The sequence below is a fragment of the Antechinus flavipes genome, chromosome 3, assembly GCF_016432865.1.
Source record: "Antechinus flavipes isolate AdamAnt ecotype Samford, QLD, Australia chromosome 3, AdamAnt_v2, whole genome shotgun sequence".
Lineage (NCBI taxonomy): Eukaryota > Metazoa > Chordata > Mammalia > Dasyuromorphia > Dasyuridae > Antechinus > Antechinus flavipes.
Window position 1 is genome coordinate 74,417,052 of NC_067400.1, and position 17,347 is coordinate 74,434,398.

The 17,347-nt window shown below is 33.8% G+C and overlaps 1 protein-coding gene across 1 annotated transcript in view; it reads right to left on the reverse strand.

The window, feature by feature from the left end:
• The window catches only part of UNC80 (unc-80 homolog, NALCN channel complex subunit), a 228,787-nt gene that overhangs the window by 42,786 nt on the left and 168,654 nt on the right, over positions 1-17,347 (reverse strand). Inside the window, exons 43-51 of the mRNA XM_051983635.1 lie at positions 16,145-16,325; positions 15,019-15,287; positions 13,400-13,534; positions 9,674-9,812; positions 8,071-8,167; positions 6,425-6,595; positions 4,486-4,578; positions 2,453-2,488; positions 1,898-2,116 (exon numbers count right to left, since the gene is read on the reverse strand). Coding sequence (XP_051839595.1) covers positions 1,898-2,116; positions 2,453-2,488; positions 4,486-4,578; positions 6,425-6,595; positions 8,071-8,167; positions 9,674-9,812; positions 13,400-13,534; positions 15,019-15,287; positions 16,145-16,325 — 1,340 coding nt within the window. The remainder of the gene's footprint in view (positions 1-1,897; positions 2,117-2,452; positions 2,489-4,485; positions 4,579-6,424; positions 6,596-8,070; positions 8,168-9,673; positions 9,813-13,399; positions 13,535-15,018; positions 15,288-16,144; positions 16,326-17,347) is intronic.

Here is a 17,347-nt window from a genome sequence, read left to right on the forward strand (position 1 = left end):
CTCCACAGAAAAAAAACAAAATTATTTATTGGGAAAAGAAGTATCTATTCTCATTACTATCTAAGAATGAAACCTAGAACATTCAAAAACAAACCAAAAAACCTATAAGGAAATAGAATATAGCAGTGAAAGGAAGCTCTCTGAATATCTATTAGATTTTCTTTTCATTAGGATCACTGCCTTTTTTTTTTTTTCAGACCTTAGGCATGTTTCAAGACATAATATGTTTTGAGTTTCAAATCAAATAATTAATTTTCCTATCAGAATGGTGTATGTCTTTAAGTTTAAATGATATAGAGGGTATTAGGCCTTAGATGCATAGACATGGATGAGGAGACATGTGATCTATCCCCATTCAGGGCACATGGAATTTTATTTCTGATTGAAAATTTCAGTGTCTGCAAATTCTATTGCTTTTTGAGGTATTGCCTTAATTATATTGGATAAGTTCCTTTAGAACAGAGACCATGTCTAATGGGACATGTGCCCCAGTTGTAGGTGTTAATGGAAAGAATATCATATTTGGAGTCAATATGACCTGACTTTCAACCTTATCTCTGCTACTGATGGATGACCTATGTGATTTTGGCCAAAGTGCTTCCCTGAGATTTGCTTTCTCCTCTGCATTATGAGGGTATTGGAATAAATGATCTCAAAGCTCTCTTTTGACTCTAACTCTAGTGTTCTACATTGTGTGAAAATGTGAATACTCATTGACCTAATAGATTCACATCATATATTTTCACTCTGTTTAGGCTACCATCGATCCACTAAGCTTTTTTTAAAGTGACAGCAAATTCCTTAAGAAGCTGGCTCAAATTCAGCCACCATATAACCCACATGCACTTCTGATATAATATCATCGTTCAGCTAAATCATCTTACACCATTCCTAAGAGTTATATTTCATTGTGCTCTCATATGATTTCTCTTGTCCCTCCCCCAGTTCTTTATAACTTTCTTCTACTTTAGATTGCCACAAAATGGTTATTTAGAGATACTGATGTCACAAAAGTCTCCTTCTCTAGCCTACCAAAGCTGAATCGTAATAAGCTTAGTTTTAATGAATTATAGGATCTCAATATAAGAATCCTTGCTTGGCTGTTTAATATTAAATATGACTCATTTAGATATTACAGATGGAACTGAAGAAATTACATGTATATTATATAGGAAATCTAAATTTCAATACTCATGAATTCTTATTTTAAGCCTCATAATCTCTCTTCTTTTGCTCCAGTCACTCTGCACTTCTGTCTTTGTGACATTCACAATTCTAGAATATCAATGAAAGAGATTCAAAACAATTAGATCTACTATAAAGTACATCTATAAATGTAATGATGAATAATTTTTTTTTGAAATTAACAAGTTTATGTTTTTCAAAGTATTTTCACATGTGATTCTTTAATGTACCATAATGCATTAGTCTGGGGCCACTAAAACCTATGTAGTAATTTTCAGAAGACATTGAGAATTAAAGTTTGGTCATTAATATAGTTTTGATGATTTTTATAAACAATAGAATTTTGATTTTATATACATACATATATATGCTCCTTCAGAGCACTGACTATGATGATGAATGTGAAATCTAGAAAAACCTCATCAGTTTGTGCACTTTACTTTTCTATATTCATTGATAAAAAATATGGGTCTTGATTGTCTGTTTGTCCCCAGCTCATATGTTGTTTTCCCAATGCAGGAATCTTCCCATTTTGCTGGGATAAAGCATAATTTCATAAAGAGTTTAGCAAGAGAACCAGTGTCCCAAACAATAAGATTTTCCCATCAAATCTACTCATGAAAGACAATAAATCATATTTTTACTTCACTCTGAAGTTTCACATACCCCCCCCCCCCCAGACCCATAGCTAACTTGACAATAAGGATAGTACCTCATATGAGATTTAACATCTAGTAGCTCCAAGGCAGTGACTCGAGGCTCGCCTGCCAAGTTCTGTAAGATCTTTAATCTTGGTCCACAGTGTTTATAAAACTCAGTGCAAATATTTAGTAGGGATTCTCTAGGTCTCCGGAACTCCTCTCTAGCAATTCGTTCATCCAGCTCCTCTCGGGGAAGACCCTGCCCTTCCTCCAATAAGTGTAGGTTTTCCCTGGGGAATAATAAGAATTTTAAAAAAGGTTGGCAGAGTGGGATGAACTTTGTGGGTCAGGCAGCTGCAAGAACCTCTCCTGCTGAACTCTCACATCTGAGACAATAATTGTAAAGCGATAACCTTTCTGCAAGAGCAAAATAAGTGAAAAAGCTAAGGGGATGAGGGTCACTCCAACCCAAGAAGTTCTGTTAGTCTTCCTTGCTTAGACACCTTCCATGGGCTTAACCAGAAAAGGTGTTACCTTGCCTCAGTTATCCGCTGTACTGCAATATAGTTCAGAGTTCATCCTGTGATGGCAGAGAGAGGTGAGATAGGACACAAGTCTTACTGTACCTGATAAAGTGTAGCTTCGCTCCTTGCTCCTGGTACCTGCCAAGTGAAAAATGTAGCCTGAATCATTATTCAAACAATATGCAGCAGCTTAGAATTTCATCAGTGAACATATCTCTGTCAAGACACATAATGACACATGTAGTAAATCTAAGTAAGATTAAAACAACCTCATTTGGGGATTATAGATGGTAACTACAACAATATCTGTCTGTTTTATTAGGTCTGCACTTTCTGAAAATAAATAGGTATAGGAAACTTTAGCTAGAGGGAAGGGCATTTGAGATATTTTGCAAATAAAGTACATATAAAACAAAAATTTATTACAAGATCTTCTATTTTTCAGTGGACTAGGGAAAGAAAATTGCTTTAGAGACATTTTATTCACCAGCTGATAATAGAGATATCTGAGGAAATCTTTCTCCCTTAATAAAGCCTTCAAAATTGTGTTTATCCAGAATTTCTGAAAATATTTCCTGAAAATATTATTTAAATTATAGTTAACTTTTAATCGTTCATATTAATAAATAGGTCAGAGTTTTGAATAATCTAAAATATCACTTAATTTAAATATCATTTATGTTTTATAGTTGTGTTTTTATATTTATGTTTAGATGTAGGAGTATATAATGTTTATTTGCCATTTTCTCCCCTGAGGCAATTGGGGTTAAGTGACTTGCCCAGAGTCAGACAGCCAGGATGTGTTAAGTGTCTGAGATCAGATTTGAACTCAGGTTCTCTTGACTTCAGGGCTGGTGCTCTATCCACTGCACCACCTAGCTGCATCGAGTTAATTTAGAAAATTAACTGTGCATAATAATTTTGTCATACAGAATAATGTAGTCATACATGGAGGCAGCTTGGAACAATGGAGAGCTCATTGACATTGAAGGTAGGGAACCTGGGTCTAAATCATTCCACTGATGTTTGTACCAAGGATGACCTTAGGAAAGACATTTAGTCTTTGGTCTTCAGTTTCCTCATTTATAAAATGAGAGATCATAGGATCATAGATTTCAAGCAGAAAGGGATCCTAAGGTCACCAAGTCTAATACTCTAGTGACTTCCTCAGGGCACAGTTAATATCCGAAATAGAACTTGGAACCAAGTTTTCCTGATTTCATGTCTGGTACCTTATTTAGGAGGTTAGAATAGATATGGCCAATGAGGTCTTTCCAGTTCTCCATTTAAAAACCTCTGATGATGAAAATATGACTTATGAGAGATCTAGAGAATTTTGCATTTCTTTTATTTTCATTCCCTTGCCACCTTCTTCATGCTGGAAAAGATAGACCTTTCTAAATAATTGTCTTTTTTTTTTAAGGAGGAGAAATGGACAAACCATAATTTGCTTTAGTTGGTAAGGGCTTTCCTCCAGGTTACTGACATCCTGGGGAACACACTCTTCCAATGGTCCTATTCTATTTCCCCTGATTTGTTCTCCTGGGGAACACCTTCTTCCCCAAATATATCACTTGATTAGATCCAATAAGAGAGGACTGCTCACATTAATCAGATTATCTGAAACTCAAAGGATTTTAAAAGATCAAAAAAGATGTCAGGGAAAAAAAATATACCAAAACACCAACAGATGGGTCAGTGGTATGACTGTCTGAGGTATCAACAAAATATTTAAATAAAGTGCAAATTGGCCAATAAACTTGAAAGCAGGCTTTAAGAAGTTAAATCATTATTTGGACAAAGTAAAATGTGGTTAATCTGCCCACTGACATTAAGGAATTAATTATACTTAGCAGTGAGTAGAATTGGGCATCACCTTCGTGTTTCTTAATCTCTCCCTATGAGAGGCAAGAAAAATGCATCTAGAAAAGAGACACATTAACCATCTAGCTCATTTCATTCATGTGCATTTATGAAAGTCCTGTGGACTTAATAAGTATTGATTATATAGCTACTATGTGCCAAGAACTCTCCTTCAATGAGCAGCAGTCTATAATTTAGAATGAACCAATTACTTTGTGACAATGAGCAAGATTGGTAGAAACAAAGTAGAAGAATAAATTACTGAAAATTACCTTGTATTCACTCCAGATGACATAGTGTGGTTAGCCGTAGTGGTCCCTTTATGGCCTTGATCACACCTGCTCATCTGAGGGGCTGTCATGGGTCTACAAAAGGATCAAGCCACAGTGAGTGATATCTACATCCAAGAAACAATCTGGTTATGGTAGATAGTGTTCTAGACTTGAGATAAACCTATAAGATCATGGACTTGAGCTAGAAGAAATCTTAGCAGACATTTAATTCCCATCTCCTTCTTTTTGACAAATGAGGAAACTGAATCTCAGAGAAGTCAAGTGACTTATTCACAGGTATATGAATGTAAGTAGCCAAAATGGGATTTGAACCTGGGTTCTCTAACTCCAATTAAGCACTCTCAGATGACCTATATTAGGACTCATTCACTTACCAGATCAAAGATAAGTGTCATATAACCTTCTAGAACCTCAGTTTCCTTATCTATAGAATAGAAACAATATTTACTATACTACTTCACAGTCTAGAATAAAAACATTTTGAAAACCTTAATGTACTACATAAATGTGAATTATTGTTAGCCTTTATTTCCACACTGGCAAGATGATATGAGAATTCTGTAATTTTTACAAATATGTTGTTTAGGTTCAATTTTAAACCATGATTATTAAAACAATAGTGAATTTTTTTATCTTTATTTATTTATTTATATTTTTGCTGAGGCAACTGGGGTATTGGGGTTGAGTGACTTGCCCAGAGTCTCACAGCCAGGAAGTGTTAAGTGTCTGAGTCCAGATTTGAATTCAGATCCTCCTGATTTCAGGACTAGTGCTCTATCCACTACACCAACTAGCTGCCCCATCAATAGTGAATTTTTAAAACAATTAGTGAAATTTTTATAAATGACTCTGAAATGTTATCTAAGAGGTTTCAGAGCTAAAAATTAAAATCTACAGAAACTCCAAATTTAGTGACTCTAGACCAGAAATAGAAAATATGTGTAGGAGACTCTAGTCATCCATTCCACACTCAGCTCTTCTACTTGTCTTAACAAATGATTACAGAATAATAAGTCAGGATAGAACCATCAGAAACCATATGGTCAATTATTTCTCTCTTTTTTAGGACATATTGAAAAGAAATGGGACCACATGAATCTCTAAAATGGTAATAAATCAACAATCTAGGCATTTTTAGGCATTAGGTAATGATGCCCACTTAGTTATTTCATATCTACTATTTATTTAAAAGTATTTTTTTAATAGTATTTTTAAGTAAATAGAAAACCTAGATAAGATTTTCTTCTGAATTGAAACCTTAAGGATAAAAAAGATACATCAATAGGGAAAGACAATGATCTTATATGCGCATGTCTTTGTGTGTGTGTGTGTGTGTGTTGTGTATGCATGGATGCACACAGCTTTTAAAGTCTATTTTATGTCATGTTCATTTCCCTTTTTATGCATACATATAAATTGCCATTCTGCTGGTATAACCTCTATAAATCTAGGAATATCTCCAAGCCATCAAGACACTTGAGTAAATTTTAATTCATTTAAATAGTTGAAGAAAAAAATTATAATCATGAATAATTAAAGCCCAAGTTTTCAATAATTTGGATATTTGGAAATGAATCCTGGTTTGTGTTTTGTTTTCGAATCTTGAGCATTTGTATTGTTGTTTTCCAGTCATGTCTGACTGTTCGTGACCCCATGAACATGTCTGTGGAGTTTTCTTGGCAAAGATACTGGAGTGGTTTGCTATATTCTTGTCCATTTGATTTTATATAAGAGGAAACAGAAAATGGCTTGCTCAGGATCAATAATTAAGAAGTGTCTGAAGCTTGATTTGAACTCAGATTTTCCTAACTCAACACCAGCTCTCTATTCACTGCATTGCCTACTTGCCTCATGGCAAATTTTTTTTTTTTTTAACCTACTGTTAACATGATTTAAGGCTTGCTGTCAATGGGATTACCTGGTGAGAACTTCCACACTGTATAAGAGGGCCTGCAAGGATGTCGCCAGAGCAGCCGTGGCTGCAATCTCCTCTCGGGCAGCAGGTACTGTTTCCACTTGGGACGTCTGCCTTTTTAACTTTTGTAGGTAACATGGAACTAAGGCTTCTAAGACCATGAGCATCTGAAGACTTCATCAAAACAAAAATAAATCACAGTTTACATCCTGTTTTCATACACCTGTTTTAGTTAAAGTCATGGGAAAATAGAATATACAAGAATTATGTAGTCTAAGGATCCCTAGTAATTCCTTTTTAGGATCATAGATCTAGAGTTGGAAGAAAACTCAAGGGATGTTTAATCCAAGCTCATATATTTTACAGATATGGAAATTGAGGCCCAGGTAGATTGTGACTTGTTTAAGGTCACATACCTAAAAAGCATCACTGTGATCATATGAATTAGAATCATGTCCCTGACTCTAGAATCAATGTTCTTTCCGCTGCTTCTTATAATATATACAACCTTTATAGCTATGACTCTATGCATTTACATAAATAAATATTTTTGAACCAATTCAGCATTATTTTATTGACACTGCTTGTGACTAAAACTGGCTACTCTGATTTCACAAGAGAAATTAATGACTTATAATGTAGTTTTGATGCTATGAGACCAAGAAAAAAACACAAAATATTACCCAAGACATTAGGTCTAAATCATATTTTTGTTATGTAGGAGTAGAAGTTGTTCATTTGATGGGGATTGTTGATGAGTATAGCATTAAGAGCGATGTTTCATGGCATGTGTGAAGGCTGGATAGAGAAGCAAATGAAATGAAAAAGGAGTTGAACTGATGAGGAGAAGGAAAAGAGGCAGAGATAAACATGGAGAGTAATAGGCCATAGAGTTGGAAAGTATGTAAAAGGAAGCTCAGAAAGATGATATTCAAATACAGATACTTTCCTAAGTAAATGTTCAACTTTTTGGACTTGGAACAAAAATAATTTCTGATTAAGATGTCCTTCATAATCTATAAAAAGTATAATATAGTCCCATTTTTTCTGAAGTACATGTAGTAACTCAAATTGGGTTGCCATAGCCCATTCATTCAAATCATTACTTTGTTCTTAGAGATCTTTTAAAGTAAATAGTCAGTATTGCTTTTTTATAAGCATATTAATTATTTGTATGTGAATGGATGTTTCTGTAGGCTAATATGTATGTTTTCTTAAAATAGTTGTTTCTCTTGTATATGTTAAAATTATCTCCCATGTAATCTTATTTCTATTATTCGTACTATATAAAAGCACTTCATTTTAATTATTCCAAATTTCAAATTAGGGGCATTCAAATGAATGAAGTATTACTAGAGTCTTTGATAATTCACCTAATTGACATTAGATTAAATATATATATATATATATATAAAATTTCCTTAGTATATAGTGCACAAGATTTTAAGTCAATAAAATCTAAATGTAAGAGCTCCATTTTATAATCCAAAATGATTATTTCTGTTGTTTTCAATTATAACCTTGGCTTCACTCCATTTGCTAAGGATTATGCTTCCTATATCATTTCTCTTCCTCCACTTCCTCAGGTGACCTTAGCACCAGGCACAAAACACAGAATGAACAATGAAATAACAATGAACAGTTGTTACCTTCGGAATGATTCTGGAGCATAAGCTACCACAGTCACACAGAGTTTGATGGCTTCACTAATAGAGAAAGTCAGATCCTCATTCCCATAGCAAAAATCTGAAGGGGCAAAAGTTGAAGGAACCCGATTTAGTGAATTCTTTTGGTGATAAAGAAGAGTTTGTTTTCTATCAGAAGATTTATCTCAAAGTTGTGTTTAAATGTTACATCCCTTTTAAGTCTTAGTCTTTAAAAGAAAACATTCCTTCATTTCTTCACCCTACCAATTTAATAATATGCTAGATTAGGTGCTCTTTTATTTTTAATTATTGGTTCTCCCTAGATTAGAAATGAAAGATTGATGACACCATTGTGCATTCTGCAAGTCTAAAGTCTGGCAGGCTCCGTACTTATTATTTCATCAGTGTAGGAAATTCCCTGAACCAATGCAAATTGGCAACTTATCTGTTATAAGAATAACTTGTATTCTTAGAGAGGTGCCTATCATATTAGGAAATTAAATGGCTTCCCTAATGTCACATAAAAATCATGTTGCAGGGAAGTCTTGATTCCAGGTTTTTCTTACTCCAAGATCAGCAATTTATTTTCTACTCTGACTTATTTCTTTAACTAAGGATAAGAAGAGAAGATTTTTTTTAAATAATGTAAATAATTTTCTTCCTTTGAACCAGGACTTTTTTTTTAAATAGCATTTTAATATATAAAGACAACTTTTAACTACATACAAAGACAGTTTTTAACATTCAATTTAAAAAAAATTTGAGTTCCAAATTTTCTCCCACTGTTTCTCACCTCTATCCTCCCTAAGATAGTAAGCAATTTGATATGGATTCCACATATATAATACATATGTGGAATCAAATAAAACACATTTTCATATTAATCATGTGTGAAAGTAGAAACAAACCAAAAGCATAGGGTGAAAATAGTAAAATTGATCTGCATTCAGGTAACTGGATTTGAATAGCATTTTTCATCATGAATTCTCTGGGATTATCTTGGATCATTGTATTTTTGAAAACAGGTCATTCACAGGTGAACATCATATAATATTGCTGTTATTGTGAACAATGTTCTTGAATCAGGAGTTCTTAACTCTTTTTTGTGTCATGGATCCCTTTGGTAGTTTGGAAAACTATATACCCCTTCACAGATAAATATTTTTTTAAGAGCAGAGAATACATTTGATTACATAGGAAACCAATTATGTTGAATGTGGTCATCAAAATATTTTAAAAACAAATTCATGAATCGAAGTTTAGAAGCCTCTTCTGTCACAAAGATATATTTTATAGGGATATTCCCTTAGAACATACTTTGAAGATGGTTCAAAAGACAAAGAAACCAAGTTTTATCCAATGTGATCTTTGTTTTTGATTGGCTGCAATTTTACCTAGTAATCCTAGTAAATTGTATAGTTTAGAAAGCATTTTTTATGGCACAGGGAATATTTCATGACATTCAAGAGAATACAGGAGAGTTGGAATGTCCCCAGTAAATTCATATGATTGGCTTATATGTCTCCTGCAGTCTTGATGCCCAAATCTAAATTTAAAAAACTCAATGCTGTAGGGGAAAAAAATTTCAAAAAGATTTGCTTTTTACCTAATGATTTCAGAGGCTTTTCTGCTTTCACCAACTCCAAGATGTCCAATATATCTGTGGTTTCTCCCTCCAGAGACTGCAGCAAGTCAAATAGGCATTGTGCTGACACACCTTTACTGGGCCCGTTATTGGCTGCATCCTGTGTAAATGACATTTTTTTTTAAAACATGGATTTCTGCCTTCATATTGAAATCTCTGTTGGCATAGTTTAATCAAAATTCAAATGTCAAATAAAAAAAATTAAGCCACATATTTGCTTACCTATTTCTAAATGAAATGAAACAGCAAGATGGCTTGGGAACTACCATCTCTTCTTTTATGTATTTCTCTTAAAAAAATTCTAGGTCCTTTTGGGAAATAGCACAGTACTTTTAGTGATTGCTACTAATCACTGCTTGCTGTCCAAAAAGACCAGTTCAACACCAATATTTTCTTAATACTAGCTGTGAATTGTGGAACGAATCAAAATTACATGTAACTCAGAGGGCACTAACCTTATGGTTCTAAGTCAATCGAAGCATTATTTACCAACATTGACATGCATAAAAAAAGTCAATAAAAGGCATCTAGGATATATATAACTGGAAAAAGGAATGGGCATTTTCAATATGCCCATTCATTTGAAAGAAGACATGTGGGAAGCCTGACTGCCATACTGGAAACTCAGAACTTTAAAAGAATCAGAACAGGGTCTCTAGTATGTTGCATGAATCTTGTATGAGCAGATTATTGCAAGCCATGTCCAAGAACTGCACAGAACGAGAAGGCATGAGGGGATGACAATCTACATGAAACTGTAACTGCATCAAAGTGTCAAGAGACATAGATATTGGATCTTGCTTCTCATCCTCTCAAAGATAGGGCATTATCTCTAGGAAATGAATGGTGTGAAGAGCATAAGAGAAAAAAAGGGATTTCAATAATTGTAAAAAAATGAAACTTAATTCAGAGAGAAAAAATTTATATTAACTACTTTTGAATAATCTGTAATTTTCAGTAATGTCTTTTATGTTCAAGAATGCCTGAATGATCTGCATTTTGAATTCTGATTTGCAATTTGAAGCCTACATAAAAATACATCTACTCACTCACTATTCCTTAATACTTCAACGCAGCTGCAATTTAATGTAAATTGACTTCACTCTACCCCTTCTTATTCTGTGCCATTCTTGGTCATGGCTTGCAATAAACTGCACATACAAGATCCATGTAGCATACTAGAAGCTTTGGTCTGATTCTTTTAAATTTGTGAGTTTCTAGTATGGCACTCAAGCTACTTATATACCTTCTTTTATGCTCACTACATCAAAAAGACCTGTTTCTTTTTCCAATTATATATGTCCTAGATAATGTATTTTATTGACTTTTTGGTATACAACAATGTTGGTAAAGAATGTTTTAATTTACTAAGGCTTACAACATCATCTGAATCATTTATATGTCATCTATAATTTTGATTTCTTCAAGTTTCTGGTGTTTTATGTTCCACTGCCATTTAAAACCATTAAGAAAATATTAGGGCTGAAATGGTCTTTTTGGGCAGCAAGTACTGAAAGTAATAAGTTGTTTCCCAAATATGACCTAGTCTGGTTTTTCTTCTAAATGCTGGGCATACTTGTGGACATCTGTAGCACCTAAACTATTATTATTCAGTCATTTCAGCTGTATGTGACTCTTCATGATTCCGTTTTTAGTGTTTTCTTGGCAAAGATACTGGAGTGATTTGCCATTTCTTTTTCTGATTCGTTTTACAGATGAGAAAACTGTGGCAAATAGGGTTAAGTGATTTAGCCAGGTCTACTTAGTATGTATCTGAGACCAAATTTGAACTCAGGTTTTTTTAGCCAGGCTCTCTCTCTCTCTCTCTCTCTCTCTCTCTCTCTCTCTCTCTCTCTCTCTCTCTCTCTCTCTCTCTCTATATATATATATATATATATATATATATATATAGACAAACTTATCAGTCTACCTGTTCATCTAAATTTGGGAAATCTGAGCAATATGCATTTTTAAATCTACTTTGTAGATTAATCTACTTTGTAGACTAATCTCTTTTGCACTGTAGTGGATTGAATTAAGGAATTAAGGAGTATTTGGGAATTCAATGAAGCCTCTGCAATATGATCTGTGAAATAAAATCAGTAGGAGAGTCTAATTATTAAAAGAAAATCCCTTTATTCTAACTTAATGTAAGATAATCTCCATGAGACCTTCAATGAGTGAAGATCTTGTTTTATGTCTCACTTGATGTCAATAATCAGAGGATTCTTGAATTAAGTTTTCTCTTTGGTGATATCCATCAGAGTCTTTTATAACTTTATAATGTTCATGGTAGCTCTCTGGTTTGGGGAGAGTTTTTGAAAATACAGTCTGATCTATTGATTATAGCATAAAAAATAAACAAAGAGGAATTTTATATTCTTGACACCTTTGCCAGTTTCTAACTATAGATTTGTGATCTGTGGTAGAAATTAATAAATAAAGGATGATTCTATGGGACAGACAGGTGATATCCACAGACAGTAGATAGAGTCTTGAGCCTAAAGTTAGGAACATCTAAATTCATGTCTGGACTCACATACTTACTGGCTTTTTAATTCTGGACAGTCATTTAATCAGATTGCCTTATTTACTTATCTGAAAAATGAAGGAAATAATAGCATCTACCCTGTGGGGTTAAAGTGAGGATTATATGAGATAATAATTGTAAATTACTTAGCACAGTGTCTGATATATAATAAACACTACATAAATATCAGCTATTATTACTTACCTTACATTTTTACCAAAGATTCCTCAATGAATGTGTAAATGTTTCTCATAAGACTACAAAAATACGAATAGGTAACTATAAATGTTTTCTTGGTTTTGTCCTTTTTATTAGGAATAGGAGAAGGCAGTGGTTTTTTTTTAAATATCTTTTCCATTCTTTAAGATGTTCCTCTCTTTGATATGCCTTTAAAACTGATATAGATTCCTTTTAAATTATGTCTCAAGAACATATATCTTCTATCATCACATTCAGCTACTTTTCTCCCATTTGAAAGTACCATTGCTTCATATAATTCAAAATGTGGCTTCCCAATAATTCCTGAGAAGATAGATTACTATGAAAATATATTAGCAGATCTCTTGTACCTCTAATCTATCTGTTATCCTGCTTCTCATGATGGCTACAAAATGCTCTTGGGATGGTTTAATTTTATTCTCATTCTAAAATGCCTAAAGACTCTTTTTTTTTTTTGATGTTTTGTGGTTCTGTGAGATACTGTACATAGATTTTTGTCACTGTCTATTGAGATATTTTGCAAATAAACTCATGCTAAACCAGTAATGCTTTTAAATGTTGTTCTCTGCTTGACAAAGAGTTCATGTGTTTGAAAAGGCAGATCCGCAACTCTTTCAACCTCTTTACTGTGATGATTATCTTATCAGTTAAGTTTCTTTAGAAATGTGGATAGTCAAACATCTTTTTGACCAATTCCTTTTTCATAATAGTTAATGATTTAAGTTGGATTGGAGTCCTTGGTCCTTGAAACACATTTTTCTTATTTTTTCATTTTCAAAGTAAAAAACAAAACAAGAGAGACAGCTTTTCTGGAACCTAATGGGAGACAAGAAAAGCCAGGCTATGCTGATCACATGTATTTGTCTGCATGAAACAGAAAATAATTCCTCTATTAACTCTTGTCCCATAGATCAAAGAAAGGGAGAAATTTGACTCACAGGAAATTCTAGGAGAGGTGCCACACTAGCAAACAATTGTAGCACAAATGGCTTTCGATGAAGAATGTAGAATTGATGACATGCAAATTCAATGGCTTGACGCAGCTGTGGGTTACTTTCATAATCAGCATACACCTAAGTAAAGTAAAAGGACAAAAAAAAATTGCTTGTAACAAATTACTGTTTATAGTATAAAGAACTCTGGATCAAATGTCATAAAAACCACGATTTTGTTCCCTTTTCTGCCAATTTCTAGTAGTGAAATTTAGGACACTTAACTCTTTTTGAGTCCTGAGTCAGCTACTGGGCTAGTGGAGGGAGCCCTGGATCAGAATCAGGAGGATATGCATTTAAATCTGTTCCAAGACACTTATTAATTGTATGACTATGGACAAGTCACTTAATCCCTGTTCACCTTGGTTTCCTTAATTGTAAAATGCACCTACTTTGCAGGATTGTTGTGAGGACTAAATGAGATAATATTTATTCAACATACTTAGCACAGTACCTTGCTACATGTTGTTCCTCAGTCATATATGACTTTTCATGACCCCATCTGGGGTTTTCTTGGCAAAAATACTGGAGTGGTTTGCTATTTCCTTCACCAGCTCATTTTACAGATGAGGAAACTAAGGTAAACAAGATCAATCGACTTGCCCAGGGTTATACAGCTAGTAAGTATCTGAGGACAGATTTGAATTCTTATTGACTTTAGGTCTGGTGTTTAACAAAATGTGCCACCCATCTGCTCTGCTACTTAGTAGGTGCTATATAAATGTTTATTACTTTTCTTTTCCTTATTTATAAAATGGGAATAATAAATACTTGTACTATCTATACACTTCTTATTCCACTATACTACCTAGTTACCTGGGTTCATAATATATTTTTATTAAAATTGGGAAATAAAAACAGTGTAAGCTGTTCTATCAAGGAAAATACAGCTAAGGATGTGGGAAATCCAATTAGATGAGACCAAGAAAGTTTTACTTCATCCCGCAACTACTAGTGCCCTTTCCCTTTTGGTCTGATTTTTTGCACATGACAAATATGGAAATATGTTTAAAAGAATTGTACATATTTAATCTATATTAAATTACTTGCTGTTTTGGGGATGGAGAAGGTAAGGAAACAAGGGAGAAAAATTTGGAACACAAAGTCTTTTACAAAACAAATGTTGGAAACTATCTTTATATGTATTTGGAAAATAAAATATTATTGAAAATTTAAAAAAACCCAACTACTCATACCTACCCATTCATACTACCATGTATTCAACTTTGTATTTATTTATATTTTTCTCTTTGTTGTTATTCTATTCTATTTATATTGGTCCTTATGTCCCCCTCACTTCTCCATTACAACGTTAGCACTTTGTGAGTAGGATTTGTTTTCCATTTTATATTTTGGCAAGACCTAAAATGGTGTCTGGAACATAATCAACAATAACAAAATTGTTGATTGATTATCAGAGGAACTCTGTAAGAAACCTTATGATATTGCAAGAAAACAAAGTGAAGCAATTGGAAACCTTGAACAGAGTTCTTGTTTGAATATCAAATAAAGATGTTTTTCTCTCCTGAAACTGAAAAGGGAAAGATGAGAAGCTTCAAACTCACCTGCAGCATGGTAGGGAGGATCCACTGGTATCCACTGAGAGAGAAAAGATGGTTGAAGTGTACAGCTGTATTAATGACAGTAGCGGCATATTGCCTGAGCAAGGCACTGTCTTCAGGATGTAAGATCAAGGCTCCATTAAACACATTGAGAAAAAGCATGATTTCATCTCCCCAAGGAAATTCACTGGGCATTCCTAGAAACATCTCTTCCAGAAGCTTAATCCATAGACTCTTTTGAAGAGTATCAAGACCAAATAGCTCCTTTCCAGCTGTAGAAAGCAGTAGAGACAGAATAATGTATTAGCAGAGTCAGCGTCAGAAGGCAATAACATTTGAATTTTTATTCAATTCAAAAAAATATCCTTTTTAAGAGGGGTTCTTTGGAGGTGGTATAGACAGCTAGCAGGAGTTGGAGTTAGGAGGACCTGAGTTAAAAGTCTACCTCTGACATATAGTGCTTGTGCACCACTGGACAAATCTTTTACCCTATCAGGGACTCAGTTGACTCTCTAAGACTATAAAATTAAAGAACCGTTGCCAGTCTTTTAGTACAGAAAGTTTCCTTACCATGGATTTTGAATATCAATGAAATCACAAGTTTGGACCAAAAAATTATGTTTAGACTTGCAAACTATTTTCTTCAATCATACCTTTGAAGAATATAGTACAAATGATATTTTCTCCATTTTACAGATGGCACAAAGAGAATTGATTTGCTGTAGACACTTCTAGTTGATTAGTAGTAGAGATTCAAATTTGTTTCACCTGAATCTAAGGCAAGAGCTTCTTGTTGTTCAGCTGCGTTTTCTTGGCAAAGATTCTGGAATGGTTTTCCATTTTTTTCTCTAGCTTATTTTTCAGATGAGGAAACTGAAGTAAATAAAGTTTAGTGCCTTGTCCAGGGTTACACATCTGAGGCCAGATTTTAATTCAGGAAGATGAGTCTTTTAACTCTAAGCTTAGCACTCTATTCACTATATTGCCTACCCGCCATTTTATTACGGCACACAACTTTTCTCCTCTACAAAGTAACCTTATACACCATGCATTCTGAACAGACAGTGAGCATCCCAAGAGCCTTAATGGGAGGCAGGAAAAAAGGAGGATACAATGGACTCCCCTGTACCTTGAGGATCACTGAAGAGTGAGAACTCAGCATCAATAGCACTTCGAGGGAAGGAAGGAAGGCGCAGAAGATCCTCCTGGAGCATTGAAACATGGGATTGTTTGTGAGCAATGGGGATTTTCTGGGTGAGGGATATGAGAAACAAGACACGTCCTACTTCCTCAAGCTTCCGGGTAAATACCTATTCAAACAAAAACAGAAAAGCCAGAGAGAGGACTGGAGTTAAAATCCCTGAAATGTCAACAGCCAAAGTTGAAAGAATTAAAAAAAGATCTTGGTGAAAACAAGATCTTAAGGCAATTTTTTTTCTTCCTATACAGAGAAGTTATAGGTAATTGTATTGATTCATTTCTTTCTTCTCTCAGTCTAGCAAAGAAGGTTTCTTATATATTTCAAATTCCCAAGGAGTATGGCATATATTGAAAGTATAGAGTTCCAATTTCCTTTATATTGTCTCTTAGTAGTAGCTTCTTATGGGTAGAATTATTTTTTTTGGCTAATATTATACCTAGTGCTTTTAGCACATAGTATATACTTACTGAATATTCTCTTCATAGATCTATCATCCATTTATCTATTTATCCATCTGTCTAATCTCTCTTTCTTTTTGTCTCTATCATTTGAAAGGAACATTTTTTTTCTGTTTTCTTTGTTTCTGTGTTGTGAAATAAGGGACTTCGAGTGTGAATTGGTTAAAAGTGCCCTTTCTTCTCATTCTGTCTGCTGTTGCCTATTATCCCCACCATTATTTTCTTACACTAACAATCCAAGAGATCAATGTAACAATTCATAACCAATAAACAAATCACATTATCATTTAGAGACTTTGGTGGCCTTTGGAGAAGTATGGTTCTTACTTTGAATTTATGTAACATGGACTAGGGTTCTCTTTTCCTTAACAAAATTCCCTGTGAAGCAACTGAATGGGGAAAAATCATTGTACTTTTTGGATAGAAAATAATTAGAAACAAAGTTAAAATCCATTGACTGAGGAATGGCTAAACAATTTGTTGTCCCATTAAAAAATTTCTCCTCAACCTGAAACATGAATAAGAAATAAAAACATTGTCCCTTTTTTTTTTTTTTTTGAAATTTCAGTACTTTTATGATGTAGGTTTCATACAATTGTCTTTGAGAGAATAAAAAGTGAATCTCACTCCTCTGTAGCTCTTTTTATAAATGGAGTTTCCAGGCTCAATATCA